At 41.5% G+C, this 19,706-nt stretch overlaps 1 protein-coding gene across 4 annotated transcripts in view; it reads left to right on the top strand.

The window, feature by feature from the left end:
- LOC122564950 (A disintegrin and metalloproteinase with thrombospondin motifs 3-like) overlaps positions 1 to 19,706 on the top strand; it is a 267,936-nt gene that overhangs the window by 237,367 nt on the left and 10,863 nt on the right. For all 4 annotated transcript variants that reach the window (XR_015759635.1, XM_043720492.2, XM_087995042.1 and 1 more), the window contains 5 exons: positions 26 to 189; positions 8,008 to 8,173; positions 9,801 to 9,933; positions 14,569 to 14,773; positions 17,498 to 17,615. Coding sequence is in view for 3 of the 4 variants with exons in the window: in XM_043720492.2 (XP_043576427.2) it covers positions 26 to 189; positions 8,008 to 8,173; positions 9,801 to 9,933; positions 14,569 to 14,773; positions 17,498 to 17,615 (786 nt within the window). In the remaining variant the exon portion in view is untranslated. The remainder of the gene's footprint in view (positions 1 to 25; positions 190 to 8,007; positions 8,174 to 9,800; positions 9,934 to 14,568; positions 14,774 to 17,497; positions 17,616 to 19,706) is intronic.

Below are 19,706 nucleotides of genomic sequence, written 5' to 3'. Positions count from 1 at the left end.
AAAAGACCTTCATTTTGTGTCCCAGCTGTCAAGAACCAGGCTACGGGTCACTACATCCTGAATGGGAAAGGAGACAAACCCAAAACAAAGGTTTTTATTGAACTGGGCATAGAGTGGGCATACACCATGGAGGATAACATTGAAACTCTGCACACAGATGGTCCATTGCATGATCCTGTTGTGATCCTGGTGAGTGACTCTCTTGACCTCTTATTCATCAAAGTGCCAGAATTTTGATAAGGCTAACAACTTTAGATCTCTGGAGATTTTGCAGCCCCAGAAATTAGATAAGTAGAATGAAGCAAAAATCATTGATCTCCAGTTTCTATCAAGAGAGTGCAGTACAGAACTTATGTAGGACACTGTTAGATTCTTTACTTTGACCCATACAAATTGTATTGATATGGGAAACATTAGGGAGGGGAAGTTGGCATAAATATTTCAGACAGCTCAGATTTATCAATCAAGACAGTCAACAGTGGAGTGCTATATGGGCAGGGAATTTCATTTTTGAATGACTCAGACTGAGCAGTGTAGCTATTCATATTTTATGCAATCTTAATATTTTCTACAGAGCAGGGAGAACTATGTGTTATGCCAAGCTGTCATTGAATGCTGTGCCTTTTGGTCGACATGTCTCTTTGCCAAATTCTTATTCATTCTTGGATTACAACAGTTAACATTCATTGTCTTTAGTATGGTGGAACTTCCCGAGTTGGTCCAGTGAAGTGCAATCAGATAAAAATCTGGAATTGTTCAAAAATGAAGTAGTCTGTGAGCTGCCCTGTGGAAGTCAGTCCACCATCTGAAAATAAGTGCCTTCAAGTTAGGAACATGCTAGTGGAACGTCGTTACTTTATCTTAAAGGCACTGGAATACAAAATGGCGTAGGCAATGCTTCAATTGGTATTGGGCTTTTCCAGACCCTGCGTGAACTCTATGTTCAGTTTTTGGTATCCCACATCTGAAAGGTTATAGATTTATGGGAAGATGCAGAAGAGAAGGTTCCTTTCCTGCCCATTTTGACTGTGTAAAAACCAAAGGAACTGCAGCTACTGTAAATCTGAAACAAAAACAGAAATTGCTGGAAAAGCTCAGTAGGTCTGGTAGCATCAGTGAAGAAAAATCAGAGTTAACGTTTCGGGTTGGGTGACCCTTCCTCAGAATTCTCTAACTTTTCCAGCAATTCCTTAATTTTGTCTGTGTGGCTCTTTATCCAATTAGTTCCATTCCACTGCTCTTTCCCAATAATCCTATAAGTTTTTCTTTCACTGAAAGTACTTATCCATTTCCCTTTTGAAAGGCATTATTGATGCTGCTTCTCCTCTGACATTGCATTTCTGTTTATAATAAGTTGATGCTTATTTTCCCTTTTCTCCTGATGCTTCCAGTTTTCTTACCACTTCTGGTGTATCCATTGGTTACCAATCAGTATCGCTTCTGACAACAGACTTTTTCCAACTCCATCTGACAGACCCATCAAAACTTTGAACACTACTGGTTAATCTCCCTTAAGCCTATTATATTTGAAGAGCACTTTTCTCAGCTCTTTAATGAACTAAATCTTCGACCCTTGGGAGCATCCTAGTATATCTCCTCTACACCCTCTCCAAGGCCTTGTTATCCTTTCTAAAGACCTCTGTCAGAATCAATACTTCAGTAAGGGTCCAACTGAAGTTGTATAAAGGCATACTTTGTTTGCCTTTGTATGCCATGCCTTTATTTATAAAACCAATTGTCTGGAATAGCTTTGTTAAACTGACTTAAAGCTGTCCTGCCTCCTTAAAAAAGCTCATACATGTATAGCTCCAGGATTCTCTGTTTCTGTACTTACTTTAAAATTATATCTTTTTTATTTATTCTGCCTTTCCTCACTTTCTACCAAAATTAACCACTTCTCCCAGTTAATTTGTATTTGCCATGTATCTACCCATTTCACTAATCTCTCTGTGTTCCGTAGAAGTTTATCAAGAAACCTGTTATGCTCCCCACTATTTAATGCATTTTAATATTTTGTGTCTTTTTCAAACTCTGAAAGTGCACTTTTTATGTCTAAAAGCAGGTAACTAAAACAAGAAGACAATGAACCCAGCACTGATCCCTGGGGTACACTACTTTGACTTCCATCCAGTATGAACAAAAAAGCAATTTAACATTGAGTGCTTCTTTCTGTTCCTTAGTTTTGCAACCGTACAACCACTACCCCCATCCATGAGTCCGCTATTCCGCCTTACAATATGATCACAACTGATCTTACGAGGGAAGAATAATCTATGGGATGGATATGAACAGGTCCAGAATGATTCATATGTGTTAAATGAGTGGGCAGGTATAATGTGGCGTAATATGATATTAAGCTTGGTAGCAAAAAGAGGAAAGCAAAATATTTTTTAGATGGTGCGAAATTAGGGAATGTCAGTATTCAGAGAGAGTTGGGTGATCTTGTATATGATTGACAACAAGTTAACATGCAGGCACAGCATGCAATTGGGAAAATAAATGGTTTCCTCCTCCTCTTCGATTCCGTACAGTGTGGAAACAGGCCCTTCAGCCCAACAAGTCCACACCGACCCTCTGCATAGTAACCCCCCCCCCCCATCTGACTAATGCACCTAACACTATGGGCAATTTACTACGGCCAATTCACCTGACCTGCACATCTTTGGACTCTGGGAGGAAACTGCAGCACCCAGAGGAAACCCACACAGACATGGGGAGAATGTGCAAACTCCACACAGGGAGTCGCCCGAGGCTGGAATTGAACCTGGGACCCTGGCACTGTGAGGCAGCAGTGCTAACCACTGAGCCACTGTTTGTCACCCTTTATCATAAAGGGACTGGCGTGTAATAGCAATTACGTTTCACTACACATGTACAGATTCTTGATGATAGCTGTCCATCGAGTGCAGTCCCCGATGAAACATGCTTCACTTTGTTCCCCAGTACAAGACACACCACCACATCCTTTTTTGTTGGATTCCAACCATACTGATCAAGGAACTTCCTTTTACACATTTCAAAAATTCAATCAGCTCTTAATCCTTCACAATTTTGTTTCTCATCAATACTCCAATGAACTTGTATCTTTCTGCTGATTGCCTGCAAAATTACTCCATTATCTCAATAAGAACCAAAAAGACTGAGGATGAAAGGCGAAATACAAATTTCTGGACAATCTCAGCAGGTCTGGCAGCTTTTGTGGAGAGAAATCAGAGTTAATTTGTTTCAGATGGAGTGACCCTTCCTCAGAACTGAAGGAGGAGAAAGTGAGGACTGCAGATGCTGGAGATCAGAGCTGAAAAATATGATGCTGGAAAAGCGCAGCAGGTCAGGCAGCATCCAAGGAGCAGGAGAATCGACGTTTCAGGCATAAGCCCTTCCTGAAGAAGGGCTTATGCCCGAAACGTCGATTCTCCTGCTCCTTGGATGCTGCCTGACCTGCTGCGCTTTTCCAGCAACACATTTTTCAGCTCAGAACTGAAGGAGTTATGGGGAAGAGTCACTCCACCTGAAACGTTAACTCTGATTTCTCTCCAGAGATGCTGCCAGACCTGCTGAGCTTTTCCAGCATTTTAAACATTTATTTCCCATTATTTCCTCTAGCCATTTAGTGACCTTTGATTTTCATCCAACGCAGAAGTAACTGCTCTGTTATTTCCACAAATCAATTCTTCCTTTGAACCCTCAAGTACTTTTCAGGAGTGGCGCAGTGGCTCATTGGTTAGCACTGCTTCCTCACAGCACATGGTTCGATTCTACCCTTGGGTGACTGTGTGGAGTTTGTACATTCTCCTTGTGTCTGTGTGGATTTCCTCTGGGTGCAGCGATTTCCTCCCATAGTCCAAAATATGCAGGTTAGGTGGATTGGCTATGCTAAATTACCCATAGTGTCCAGTGATGTTCAGGTTAAGTGGATTGGCCTTGCTAAATTACCAGTAGTGTCCAGAGATGTGCAGGTTAGAGTCATAGAGATGTACAGCACGGAAACAGACCCTTCGGTCCAACTTGTCCATGCTGACCAGATATCGCAATCCAATCTAGTCCCACCTACCAGCATCCGGCCCATATATCTCCAAACCCTTCCTATTCATATACCCATCCAGATGCCTTTTAAGTGTTGCAATTGTACTAGTCTCCACCACTTCCTCTGGCAACCCATTCTACACATGCAACATCCTCTACATGAAAAAGTTACCCCTTAGGTCTCTTTTGTATCTTTCCCTTCCCAACCTAAACCTATGCCCTCTAGTTCTGCTAAATTACCCATAGTGTCCAGCAATGTGCAGCTTGGGTGGATTAGCCATGGAAGGGCAGGGTTACAGGGATAGGTTGGGATGCGCTTCGGAGGATTGTCGTGGACCCGATGGGCCGAATGACCTGCTCCCACACTGTAGGGACTCTATGACTGTACTTTTTATCTTTCTAATAGCGCAGCAATATCTTTACACCATACCTGCTAACCCTTTACCTTTTTATTTAATTTACTGTTGTTACTGAACACTTTCTAGTCAGCAACATAAAAATTGTTTCCCTGGTAGGAGCCCAGTCTCCAGGACTAACATTGCTGCATGACGTCATAATGCTGTATAGTTACTTGTGAGTACAACTCACTAGTCTATATTTAACACTCTCTGTCCATTTACATGCATGTAGTTTAAACCAAGTAAAGAGTTAAAAATCGCACAACACCAGGTTATAATCCAACAGGTTTATTTGGAAACTCAAACATGCAGTTGTCATAGGAATTCAACATTAAGGCAATAAATGGCTTCTGTAAATTCCAAAGTGATGGTACTAGGGGAAACAAAATCACCAAAAGGATTTAGAACATTTTTCATGTTGAAACTGATAACCTACAACAAGTAATGGGATTGTGGTCTGACAGACCTTCAGGAGCTGGGGAAATTAAGGAGCAGGAAGATAGTGACCTCCAAATTACTCCCAATGTCTCAGTGTATCAGCGAAGGCTTGAGATTTCTGGGTCACTGAGACAAGTTCTGGAATAGGAAAATGGTATAATTTAACAAGGGTAGGAGCTTCCAAATAAACCTGTTAGACTATAACCTGGTGTTGTGTGATTTTTAACTTTGTATACCCCAGTCCAACACTGGCATCTCCAAATCATAAACCAATTAAGTGTGTCTCACATTTCACCCTTGCCTGATTGGTCCTATTTCTGAGTCACTCTCTTTCACTATAATATGCCTCTATCAATCCTTTGCACAACTTGCATCTTATGCTTCCACTTGTTGCCCCTACCCTTGTTAAATTATACCATTTTTCTATTCCAGAACTGTCTCGGTGCCCCAGAAATCTCAAGCCTTTGCTGCGGCACTGAGACACTGGGAGCAATTTGGAGGTTACTATCTACCTGCTCCTTAATTTGCCCAGCTCCTGTAGGTCTATCAGACCATAACCCCATTACTTGTTGTGGGTTATCAGTTTCAACATGAAAAACGTTCTGCATCCTTTTGGTGATGTTGTTTTCCCTGGTACCGGGGAGATAACATATCATCACTTTGAAATTTACAGAAGCCATTTATTGCCTGACTGTTGAATTCTTTGAGGAGAAAGTGAGGTCTGCAGATGCTGGAGATCAGAGCTGGAAATGTGTTGCTGGAAAAGCGCAGCAGGTCAGGCAGCATCCAGAGAACAGGAGAATCGACGTTTCGGGCATAAGCCCTTCTTCAGGGGCAGTGTTAATCGAGTCATAGAGTCATATAGATGTATAGCACAGAAACAGACCCTTCTTTGACTGTTGAATTCGGATGATAACTGCATTTATACTTTGTTTTATCCCCTTGAACAGTTATTTTCAACATTGCAGTGTGGACGTACTGCAGAATTCATCCAATCCTCTCCCCATGTTTTGAAACAGCCATATTTCAAGAGAATTCTTATATCACCAGCTGCTTCCTTACCTGTCAAATGTTCATCAGCTTACTGTCTTCCTGAACGGTCTGTAACTACTGCATAACCAATAAGTACTCCAGGAAATTCTTAGTCTTCCACATGCCATGCTGCTCAAATTCAGTGCAATTGGAGATACTTCTTCAAAATGGCGTTATTTAGGACACATAAAACATACAAATGTTTATTTGATGCAGTTTTGATCCCTTACATTTTGCTATACTGTGTTTAATTTATTTTGTTTTATCCCCTTTATCTAATTAATTATTCTGTTTACTTACATAATTCCTTATTTACAGTTTCCTCTTGGTTTAAATTACGCATCACCTCCTGACGGCTCTGCACTGAATTTCCACTCTCTCACTTTTCTGTTGTCATTCTATTTTAGCAAGCCAATCTATTCGGCAGATTTTCAGAACTTTCAACCAGCTTTGTGCTAAATGCTAATGGCCTTGGCATAACAAATACTATTGTCTTGGGCAGCAGGTTGGCTCAGTAGTTAGCTGTTGCCTCATAGTGTCAGGGACCCGGGTTTCATTCTACCCTCAGGTGACTGTCTCTGTGGAGTTTGCACGTTCTTTCTGCGTGGGTTTCGTCTGGTGAATCAGATGTGCTGGTCAAATGGTTTGACCCTCATGCTAAGTTGCCCACAATGTCCAAAGGATGTGCAGGCTAGGCAGATTAGCCATGGGAAAGGGATCGCACATGGTGGGATACTTTTTGGAGAGTCATTGTGTGTTGAATGGCCTGCTTTTACACTGTAGGGATTCTATAACACAGATTGATACCAGTGCTTAGAAAGTTAAATAATGAGGGCAGGTTGCAAAAATTCAGCCTTAGACTTTACAAGATTGAGGTGTGATCTGTTTGAAGTGTTTAAATGAGTTGAAAATTTGAAGAAGGTAGATTCAGAGCAATTATTTCCTCTGATAGGAGGGCATCAAGAACAAAGGGACTTAAATTGAAATTCTACCTGTGATAAATAAAGGCTGCACATATTGCAGCACATCAGGCAGGATCTTTGGAGCAAGAAACAGTGTTAATCGAGTCATAGAGTCATATAGATGTATAGCACAGAAACAGACCCTTCGGTCCAATTCATCCATGCCTGACCAGATATCCTAAATTAACCTAGTCCCATTTGCTAGCATTGGACCCATATCCCTCCCTCCAAACCCTTCCTATTCATAAACCCATCCAGATGTCTTTTAAATGCTGTAATTGTTCTGGCCTCCACCACTTCTGCTGGCAGCTCATTCCATACATGACCACTCTCTGCATTCAAACATTGTCCCTTAGGTCCCTTTTATATCTTTCTCCTCTTACCTTATGCCCTCTAGTTCTGGACTTCCACCATCAGGGAAAAGATCTTATCTATTTACCCTATCCATGCCCCTCATGGTTTTATAAAACTCTACAAGGTCACCCCCTTAGCCTCCAACGCTCCAGGGAAAACAGTCCCAGCGTATTCAGCCTCTCCTGTCATCAGAACTGGAAGATTTTAGAGATGCGCAACATCTAAGTAGGTACAGAATCAGGGAAAGTAAGACCGGAAATAACAAAAAAAAGCTATTATGGAGGGCATGGGGGTAGGATTTACACAGAGAGTGGTGGGTGTGTGGAATTCACTGCCAGCAGTGGTAGTAGAGTTGGATACATTAGGGACATTTAAGCAGCTCTTGGATAGGCACATAGAAGATAGTACAATGACAGATATGTAGGTTAGATTAGAGTGGTGCTGGAAAAGCACAGCAGATTAGGCAGCATTAGAGGAGCAGGAAAATTGATGTTTCGGGCAAACGCCCTTCACAGGATGTGTAGGTTAGTCTAATCTTAGAGTAGGATAAAGGTCCGGCACGACATCAAAGGCCGAAGGGCCTGTACTATGCTGTGCTGTTCTATGTTCTATGATTGATCACGAGATAGGATTTGATGATACAAGATAAAAGACATGACAAGTATAGAAGTGCTATATTCTTGGTAGCTAGGTGTGGAGACTCTTTAAATGCAATAATGAGTTTCCAGAATGATATCAGGTATTTAGACGTGGAATCACCAGCCATCCATCACCTCAATTGTGGCTTTTGTTTCTCTCAGATAATCCCTCGGGATAATAGTACAAAATCTACTCTCACCTATAACTACATTATCCATGAAGACTCCTTACCAACCATCAGCAACAATAATGTACTTCAAGAAGATGTCCATGCCTTTGAGTGGGCTTTGAAGAACTGGTCCCAGTGTTCCAAACCATGTGGTGGAGGTATTTCTGTCTGAATTTGAAATTAAACAAAAATGTCTTTCTCACTTTGTGCTTTGTTGTATTATGATTATAGCAAAAGAGACATATGTCCACCATTTAATGTGTGCTGTGCTGACCACAGTGATAGGCCTGACTCTGTCCGAAAAATTCTCATCTCTGAGTCAGAGCTGAGAATTCATACCCTACTCCAAAAACCTGAACACACAATTGGAGCTAGCAATTCAGACACTATAGAGTCATGCTGCATTGCTGGAAGTGCCTTCTTCTGGATTAGATAATGAAACAAGGTCCAATCTGCTGCTCCCTGATGTTTGGAGTAGAACAAAGGAGTTCTCCTCCATGTCCCATTCATTACTTATCCACCAATTAAAAGAAATAATAGGATGTTGTCACTTTGATGTTTATTTTGTGGCGAAACTATTCATGAGACAATAAACACTCAAAAGGTATCGAGGAATAACTCAGACAGCAGCTTTCAGTGACTGCACCTGCGCAGTTGCACATGATTATCAGGAAGTTGTGTTGTTTTTCCCTTCCAGAAATTTCCCTATAACAGCATCTAAAGCTATGTAATGAAGGATGCAGTGCCCCAAACAATTCATTATCTTAAGTGGGAGGTGATGGCCCTGTGCTCTTATTGTTGGTTTATTAATCCAGATGTTCTCGGTTCATATCCCACCATTGGAGATGACAGAATTTGAATTCAATTTAAAAAAAATTGGAGTTAAGAGTCTAAAGATGACTATGAACCAATAGTTGAAGGAAAACCTGTCTGATTCACTCGTGTCCTTTAGGGAAGGAAATTTGCTATCCTTACCTGATATAGAGACAAAAAACTGCAGGTGCTGGAATCCAAAATAGAGACAGTCAGGAGGCTGGGAGAACACAGCAAGCCAGGCAGCATCAGGAGGGACAGGCAGGAGGCTGGGAGAACACAGCAAGCCAGGCAGCATCAGGAGGGACAGGCAGGAGGCTGGGAGAACACAGCAAACCAGGCAGCATCAGGAGGGACAGGCAGGAGGCTGGGAGAACACAGCAAGCCAGGCAGCATCAGGAGGGACAGGCAGGAGGCTGGGAGAACACAGCAAGCCAGGCAGCATCAGGAGGGACAGGCAGGAGGCTGGGAGAACACAGCCAGCCAGGCAGCATCAGGAGGTTGGGGGAACACAGCCAGCAGGGCAGCATCAGGAGGTGGAGAAAGGTCTGGAACAAGGGTTACACCCGAAACATCGACTTCTCCATCTCCTGGTACTGCCTGGCTTACATGTGACTCCTGATACATTGCAATGTGTTGACTGCCCTTTGAACATTTAGGGATGGACAGTAAATACTTCACTATTTACTGATGTTAACATCATTGTAAATGAATAAAAAGGAATAGATGAGGGCTCATCACCACCTTGTCAGAGAGGGACGAGAAATGCTGACCTGTGCAACGGCACCCACCCATAGGGAACTGTAGAGAATCTAATCTAAACCCATCCATAACATAGGAATGAGTGAATATAACATGAAGCAATAGGATGTGGTGAAGGATGCATCAGGTTTCCTTGATTGGTTGTGTGTATGCTAATAAAACAATGCAGGTTGTGATCACTCAGAAAGGAGATTAACTTTTTGTTATTAGGTTTTCAGTACACAAAGTATGGATGCCGTAGGAAGACTGACAATAAAGTGGTTCATCGTAATTTCTGTGATGCAGATAAGAAACCAAAACCTATCCGCAGGATGTGTAACCTGCAGGAGTGCACATTGCCTGTGTAAGTACCAATTATTGTTGAAGTCTGCTCCATTACCTCCCTATGTAAAACAAAATCTACTCTTTTTAAAAGCACAACCTGTCATTTCTTCACAAAGCTGGTTTGTTTCCCACTTACAGCTGGCTGAATGCACCGGGAAATCGTTCCCTCTTTAGAATTTAACATGGATGCCCCCATCTTGGAACCAATGGTTCTTAGATTCACCACAAAAACAGCAAAAGGCTTAGCTTTCCAGTGTTTATTGGACAGCCGTGGAGGTGAAGACCAAAACTTCTGAAGTTTTTCACAACTATTTATGACAGATGAAAATGCTTTGCTTCCATTTTGTCTCAGCTGTGGCTGAAGTCCTCGCCAAGTTGGCATGAGGCAGTGGCACAACACGCACAAACAAAGAACAAAGAACAGTACCGTACATGAACAGGCCCTTCAGCCCATCAACGCTGCTCCGACACATGATCCTTGTATAAATTAAAACCTTCATGCCTTTATGTGGTCCGTATTCTGTCTATTCATATATCTATCAAGGTGCCTCTTAAATGTTGCTAATGTATCTGCCTCCCACCTCCCACATTCCAGGCACTTACCATCCACTGTGTAAAAAACACTTGCCTCTCACATCTCCGTTAAACTTGCACCCTTTTAACTTAAATCTATATCCAGTAAATACTTCACTATTTACTGATGTTAACATCATTGTAAATGAATAAAAAGGAATAGATGAGGGCTCATCACCACCTTGTCAGAGAGGGACGAGAAATGCTGACCTGTGCAACAGCACCCACCCATAGGCATTTCTACTCTGGGAAAAAGACTTTGACTATATATTATATCCATGCCTTTCATAATTTTGTAAACTTCTATTAGGTAACCCCTCATCCTTCAACATTCAAGTGAAACCAAACCAGGTGGTTGTCCAATCTCTTCTCATAGCTAATACCCTCCAATTCAGGTAACATCCTGGCAAGCTGTTTCTGTATCTTCTCAAAGCCTCCACATTCCTGATGAAGGGCTTATGCCTGTTCCTCGGATGCTGCCTGACTGGCTGTGCTTTTCCAGTGCCACACTTTTTGACTCTGATCTCCAGCATCTGCAGTCCTCACTTTCTCCTCCTCATCCTTCTTGTAGTGTGGTGACCAGAACTGTACACAATAAAGTTTCCTTTATGCAGTGTGACTGGTGCTTGTCACTAGATGTGGTTTCCCAGCTTTCTGTCATAACTGCAGCAGACATTTCTGGTCTGAAAGAGGCTGCTCGGCTGATGAATGAGTGTGATGTAATCTCCAGTCCTACTCGTGCGGATCCTGCACCTGATCAAATGTAAGACCCACATGCTTTATCAAGGGGGAGGGGGATAGGGAGGGGGATGCAAGGGGTGAAGTGGGATAGAGATGGGAGGCAGTATTACTTTCATGGATTGGATGGGAGACCAGCACCTGCAAGTGGTTTTGAATATCAGGACCATTTGGAAATCTGCAGTGGAGTTCATGCCAGTTTGTTGGTGGGCAGCTGCGAGTGTACTGGCTAAAATTCCTGGCATAGCTAGGAACTCTTCCAGATGGATCCGGCTGGTGCAGTAAGGGGGTGGAGAGTGGCTTCTCTTGCTGGGAAAATGAGTGCATTGTGAAAAATTGGATGGAATCCTAATGCTTTGAGTTCCACACCAAATTGCGATCCCTGAGAGTTGATCCATTGACCTGTTGATCCAAACTTGAAGTTTTGGCATATTTTATATAATAATCCAACCAACAAGTTAAGCTGTCGCACATTAGTCAAACTCACCAATTCTTGTCCAGAGCAAAATCCATGTCCCAAATTCCGAAGATTTGGAGCATTTTTTTGTGTGTTTGTGCTTAGGATTATTGTGTGTTACCATTACCGATCCAAAAAATCTGCTTTCTTTTCTAATTCATTCCTCCTGTGGTCAGAACCATGTTGTTTTTTGTTGAGTTGGGTGTTTGTGCATCTTTTTTGATTTCTTCTCCCCGTGTTCATGTTTAACCACGCACCAAGAATGACAGAAACCAAAAACAGCAATCAAGGTTTCCAGTCTTTGTCAGTGCCTCACTGAACTTATAATGATGGAACAGAGAGGAGCTATTAGTGTACCTGTCTGGATGTTTCTGAGCAATATGATTAAGTCCATGACCTCCACATTATGGAACATGTTCAGCAAGGGCTTATGTTCCTAGTATTCTCAATCCCTTTGTTATCAGTTTGGTGGACCAGACATTCTGATTCAGCAATGATTGGCTTCCACTGGAGCACAAGAAAATCTTTCCTAGGGTGATGACAGCACAGAATGAGGCCATTTGGCCCATCACATTGTTGCTGCGTCTCCAAAGGAACAGTTTACTGAGTGCCATTCTCCTATGCTCTTGCTGTAGATCTGCACATTTGTCCTTTTTGAATAATAATCCAGTTCCTCTTGAATACCTTAATTGAATTTGCCTCCACCACATACTCAGCAGCATGTTCTGGATCTCAACCACTGACTGTGCAAGACATTTCTCCTCATGTCTCCATGGCTACTTTAGTCGATTATCTTAAATCTGGGCACTCTGGTTCTGGATCTTTCCACCAATAAGGATACTTTCTCCCTATATTCTTCCCAGACTCCCTTCGATGTTGAATTCCTCTGTCAAATCTCCTCTCCACTTGACCTTTAATAATGAACATTTCCCAACTTTTGCAATCAATCTCCATAATTGAAGTTTCTCATGCCAGGAATCATTTTTGTGAATCTTCTCTGCACCCTCACTAGGACCTTCACATTCTTCCTAAAAAGTGTGGCACCCAGAACTGGATGCATTCTCCAGTTGAGACTGAAGCGTTGTTTTAAAGAAGTTTTAAATAGCTTTGTGGCCATTGTACTCAATGCTTCTTTCAATAAAGCTATATGCTCTATGCTTTATTAACTGCTGCCTTGATCTGTTCAGCTATCTTCAATGATTTTTGAACATATGTACCACATCCCTCTGCTCCCACACCCACTTTAGAATTATACCCTTTGTCTCTCCATGTTCTTTCTAAGAGAACTTCACACTTCTCTAATTAAATTCCAAATGCCATTTACCTGTCCACTCACTAGGCTGCCTACATTTTTTTGAAGTTCACAAATGACAATTCTAGGGGGGTAATAATGTCACTATAAAGCAGACGCTGACACATTTTGGAATTTAAATTCAGTTGCTTTTTTTTATAAGAATCTGAATATGAAACTCAGGTCAGGAATGGTGACCATGGAACGGTCATAGATTGTTGTGAAAGCCCATTTTGTTCATTAATGTCTCTTAGGGAAGGATATCCTCCAGCCTCACCTGGTCTGGCCTACATGTGACTCCAGAACCAGAGCAATATGGTTGATTTTGCATTGTCATCTGAAAATGGCATAACAGGGCCACTCAATTCAAGGGTAATTCTGGAAGAGCACCTTGTGTCTACATCCCCTGAAACAAGATTTTAAAATTATGCCCTGTACTGTACACCAACATCTAAAGCATTTGTGTATCGAGAACAGCAGGGGCCCTAACATCAACCTCAGTGGATCTCTTCCAACCCATGAAACATCCATGAACCACTGCTTTATTTTCTGTCACTCAGTTGAAGTCACATGTTGCTACTGTCCCTTTTCTCATGCTCTAACTTTATTCATAAAACTGCTGTGTAGCACTTGTTTCAGGGGATGTAGACACAAGGTGCTCTTCCAGAATTACCCTTGAATTGAGTGGCCCTATTATGCCATTTTCACAAGTTCAGAAAAGACACATCAGTAGCATTACCTTCATCAGCCCTCTCTGTTACCTCATCACAAAATTCAAGCAAGTAGGTTAGACACAGTTTGTCCTCCCTAAGTCAGTGCTAGCTTTTCTTCATTAACCTGAATTTCCTTCATTAACCTTGAGATCTGTGCATATGGATAGTGAACTTGCTTTGTGTGGGTAACCTACTGGATGTGTGAGTATGGGGTTTGTATACTGTGCCGTGTGTGTGAGTAGCAGTGCGAATCATATATGGTCTGTTTGAGTGATCTGTATGAAATGGACATTTTAATGAATAAAGCCTATGTGGATAGTGTAGAATTAATTGTTGGTTTTGATTGTATATGGATAGTGTACTGGCTTTGTATGGGTAGCTTACTGGGTGTGTGAGTATGATGTATGTATACGAAGCAGTGTGTGTGAGTAGCAGTGTGAATCATATATGGTCTGTTTGAGTGATCTGTATAAATTGGACATTTCTGTGAGTACAGCCTATATGGATTGTGTAGAATTAGTTGTTGGTGTTGATTGTAGCGGTAGAAGGTGTGAAGGTAGCGTGTGAGAGGACCGTTCAGATAAAGTTACCTCTTTATCTCCAACCTACTATGTAACAGATATAAGATTTATTAAGCCGCAGTACAGCTGCCTATTCCATTAATGCAGTAACTGTGTTGATATCAATTCATGAAATGTTTTTAAACAATCACAGCTATTACCCTCCATTAATTTGTTCAGTGCATACTAGTTTGAAACCTTTCAGCAATCCATCGTGGTCTATTCCTAAACTCCTTGTTTATTCAATGAAGTACTCAATTAAATGCATGGAATATTGCAAGGATCTCTAAAAATTAATTTTATTTGATATTACCCCATCTAGTTGGATAGCAGATGAATGGGAACACTGCACAAAATCCTGTGGGAGTTCTGGATACCAACTGCGTACTGTTCGCTGTGTGGAGATGACCAATGGAAGGAATCACTCAGTGCACAGTAAATACTGCACTGGAGAGCGGCTGGAGAACCGCCGAGCTTGCAATCGTAAACCCTGTCCGGCACAATGGAAGACCGGACCCTGGTTAGAGGTCAGTGAGCAAGCTTCATCTGAAATGGAAAGCAGATTCATTTTAAAAATGAATGGAATCATTAAATCCCAGGCCAATGATCATGTTACCGAGTTGCACCTCATGTCAAGGGTGAACAAAAATTAAAGTTCACCCACATTCCCAATGCAGTAAGAGTCATAGAGATGTACAGCACGGAAACGGACCCTTCCGTCTAACTCCTCCATGCCGACCAGATATCCTAACCTAATCTAGTCCCAATTGCCAGCACTTAACCCATATTCTCCCAAACCCTTCGTATTCATAAACCCATCCAGATGCCTTTTAAATGTTGTAATTATACCAGCCTCCACCACTTCCTCAGGCATCTCATCCCTGTGTGAAACCGTTGCCCCTGAGGTCCTTTTTAAACTGTTGGGGATAGGGACAAAAATATTCAGTCAAAGACTCGCTCGTATCTATCCAAACTAAGGAAAATTACTTGCATCACACAAGCTTTGAGTACTGACTGTTTATTGGTGAGCTCACAAAGAGAGACAAGTCGCCCATGATGGTCGCAAGTCACTCTGACATGATTCAGAGACTTGATTGGCTATATAGGTTACAATCATTTAACTTTTAGCAAACTGTTAATTGAGCCATAATGAGTAAGTGGGCGCTTAGCCCAGTCACTAGCCCCAGTCACGTAGCTCTCTGGACAGTGCTAGTTGGTGTTGATAAGCAATAGATTCTTGTAAAAGAAAAACATTCCGATGCTGGGAAAGAGTTTACTATCAGGTGTTAGTACAGCTACAAGTTCAGCCACCTCACTAAACCTGGGAACGTACAAGCAGACACTAATATGAAAATTAAAATGGATTCCAGGCTTTTAATATGTGACAAAATGGCTGCTTGGCTTATAACTAATCTCCCACATAAACCTTTCTCCTCTCACTCTAAACCAATGCCCTCTAGTCCTAGATTCCCCCAAGCCAGGGAAAAGACCATGACTGTTTATCCTAGTAATGCCCCTCATGATTTTATAAACTTCTATAAGGTCACCCCTCAGTCTCTGATGCTCCAGGGAAATTAGCCCCACCCTATTCAGCCTCTCCATGTAACTCAAATCCTTCAACCCTGGCAACATCCTTGTAAATGTTTTCTGAACCTTTTTAAGTTTCACAACATTCTTCCAATAGGAAAGAGACCAGAATTGCACACAATATTCCAAAAGTAGCCTAACCAATGTCTGTACAGCTGCAACATGACATCTGAACCCATATACTCAATACACTGACCAATAAAGGAAAGCATACCAAGCGCCTTCTTCACTACCCTATCTACCTGCGACTCTACTTTCAAGGAGCTATAAACCTGCACTCCAAGGTTTCTTTGTTCAGCAGTGCTCCCGAGGATCTTACCATTAAGTGTATAAGTCCTGCCCTGATTTGCCTTTCCAAATCATAGTGCCTCACATTTATCAAACTTAAACTCCAACTGCCACTTCTCAGCCTATTGGCCCATCTGATCCAGATCCTGTTGTCCTCTGAGATAACCTTCTTCGCTGTCCACTATACCTCCCATTTTAGTGTCATCTGCAACTCACTAACTATACCTCCTATGTTTACATCCAAATAATTTATATAAGTGACATAAAGCAGTGGATCTAGTACACTGCTGGTCACAGATATCCAGTCCAATAACCGCCCGCCACCACCACCCTCTGTTTTCTACCTTCGAACTTATTTTGGATCCAAATAGCTAGTCCTCCCTGTATTCCATGCGATCTAATCTTGTTAACCAGTTTACCATGCGGGACCTTGTCAAATGCCTTACTGAGGTCCATATAGATCACGTCAACTGCTCTACCCTCATCAATCCTCTTCATTACTTGTTCAAAAAACTCCATCAAGTTAGTGAGACACGATTTCCCATACATAAAGCCATGTTGACTATCCTTCATCAGTCCTTGCCTTTCCAAGGGCATGTAAACCCTATCCTTCAGGATCCTCTCCAACAACGTGCTCACCACTGATGTCAGGCTCACCGGTCTATAATTCCCTAGCATTTCCTTACCACTTTTCTTAAATAGTGGCGGTACATTAGCCAACCTCTAGTCTTCCGGCACCTCACCTGTGACTATTGGTGATACAAATATCTAAGCAAGGGGCCCAGCAATCACTTCCCTAGCTTCCCACAGAGTTCTAGGGTATACCTGATCAGGTCCTGGGGATTCAAGTTTTAAAAAGACAAACCAGCTTTGTGCCTTCTCAGGCTATACCGACACCACATGAAAAGGAGACTGCGGTGTTTTCCCATGGCTAGTAGAAATAAGGATAGCTATACCACCATTCACATTCTCAACATGCCCCAAAGGTAAATATTAGTACTGCTGAGGAGATACCTGTCACAATGTGACTTAGGGCAGTGAAGATACAACTTTCACTGTATAATGTGAGGACACACATAAAGGTCAGTTATTGTGCAAAGCTGGGAGAGAGTTGGGAAAGCTGCAAGTCTGTTATTGTATAACACTGGGGTACAGTACCATATAACGTTAGGAGACACCACTGAATATAGGTCTGCTTTTGTTTCGCACTGGGGTACACAACTAGTGGGTATTGATCCTTCAGTGGGAAAGGTGTTGCAAATGGATTCTGAGTGACCTGTGACTCCTGATATCAGAACAGGCTTTGAGAAGTCTGTGTTTGTTGGTATTGTTTTGCTTGCTCCTCCCATTATTTAGTTAAATGTAATTGTTTGCAGTGTTCTGTTACATGCGGTGAAGGAATTGAACAAAGACAGGTCAGATGTCGTCCAAATGACCAATGCGATGGTGAGAAACCAGAAGCTACAAGAGTCTGCAAACGTCCCCCTTGTGGTGGTATGTATCTGTCAGGATGTCGATTCATCATTTCAGGTATAATTAACCATCCATGATTCACTGCAGGTCTCCAAGAATTAAAAATTCATCTGCTGGAGACTGCTTCACGCAGCCCAGGAGAAAAGTAGTAGGAATATTAAAGCTCATGTTTCTTTTATACTTTACTTTGAAGAATTTTGTTTATTCATGACACAGTTATTGGAAATGGGGAAATAAACATTTAGTTGGGGCTCATGTGACGAAACTTGCAGGAATACACCCGAATGCAGTCAGCAACTTCTGTGTGACTCATTGCTTTGTGAACTAAATGGAAATGTTGTCAATTTTCCAGCTCTGAAAGAAATCACCAGACTATTAAAAGTCACATTTGTGACTTTTTAATAGTTTACGTTAGTAATATATAAATGCAGAAATCATTTTGCAACTGTCTTAATTAAAAAAAAGCTTGTGACTTTTTGTCAGAGAAGACAGTTGCAAAATGATTTCTGCATTTATATATTACTAACGTAAACTATTCTTTATTTATTCATACTGTTTGCCTTTGCCGTTGTCTCCAATTTAAAATCCATTGAAAGACAAATTATGAGTGACCTGTGACTCTTGATATCAGAACAGACTTTGAGAAATCTGTGGTTAATGTTATCAGGACAGGCAATGTGGGCACGGTGACTGACCCATTTTATCTGTGCAGGCTATGAGGTGCTGCTGGCTCCTGTTATCAGGACAGATAATTGTGGAATGTTTTCGGCACTTCTTAATACCATTAGGTTTTCATTAATACTCTGAGTAGACAGCTAACATTATACGTTGTTTATTTCATTTTGTCTGTTATTCTGTAGAAATTAAATTAAAGATGCAATTCTTGGTCATTTTGGGGTTTAAAAAACATTTACACAATAAGCTAAGAGATCTCACTTATTTAGTTAATGTGAGAATCTGATGGTTCGAGACTCTTAGCAATTTGCTAATACATGCCCAAATGACAGCAATAAAACAGCTAAGATTAAAGAACTGAATCTCCTGAGCAACCAACAGTTAGCCTAGCCACATGAGCGCTGAATAAGTATCTGAGCAAGAACATTCAGGAAGTCCAGCTGTAATTAGCTACTTAATTAGGCTGTTTCCCCTGAATTCACCTTGCAGCAGATCCATCCCTGGGGTCTTTGAGATCATCAATAAGATGATAGAGAGAGCTGATCAATCAAGTTTGAAACTTAGTTTGCTGAGGAACTAAAAAGCTCATGTCTGTAAAAGTTACCATGAAGATTTTGGATTAAAAGGAACCCCAAGCTGGTTCAGTAATATCCATTAGGGAAAGAAGCCTTATGTAATCACTTGCTGCCAGCATGATGTACTTCATGGATTTTTCAATGTTAGCCCACGTTATATGTTCTGTAAAGAGTCAGGTTCATACTGAGTCAGGTATGTGGACGTGTGTTAACAGCTAGGTACACTAGTGTGACACCCATAAATTAAACATAGAATCTAGGTGTTATTCTTACTTAGAACAGTTACATTATTTGCATAAAACACTCATTTACTGGCAGATTGCTTCCTTACTCACTGACTAAGTGAACATGAGTAAGGTGGAGATTGAATTAGGTTATGTTAGACTAGAATGCCACAAGCCATAATGCCATCTAGCTACCTTAAAGGTACAATGTCTTTCTGAGATCTGTGCAATAATACAGCATCTTTACTTTTCCCTTTGAAGAATAAGAAACCTGTTCTGATAAATGCATACAAGCATGTATACCGGTACAATTTCATTATACGTTGAGATAAATGCTTTGGTGGGCATACAATATGACCAGAACTAGTCCTTATCGTGACTTGGCTGTGTAACTTTGCTCTGCAGTGAGCTTTTTTTCTTCATTCATGGGATGAGTTTGGCAGGCTAGGCCATCCTTAACTATTTAGAGTCAGTTATATGAATAAACACATTGATGTGCCTCTGAAGTCACATGTAAACCATGTAGGTAAAGACAGCAGATTTCTTTAGCGAAATGGTGTTTTTCTAACAGCGGTCGACAATAGTTACATGGTCTTCATTAGGCTTGCTTTTCATTCAGAGTGTTTAAAATTGAATTA

This window comes from Chiloscyllium plagiosum, unplaced genomic scaffold, assembly GCF_037043375.1.
Source record: "Chiloscyllium plagiosum isolate Xiang-an unplaced genomic scaffold, Cpla_swu_hap1 HiC_scaffold_2, whole genome shotgun sequence".
In the NCBI taxonomy this organism is placed as follows: Eukaryota; Metazoa; Chordata; class Chondrichthyes; order Orectolobiformes; family Hemiscylliidae; genus Chiloscyllium; species Chiloscyllium plagiosum.
Note: the sequence above shows the minus strand (reverse complement) of the source record. Positions and strands in the feature narration are given on the sequence as shown.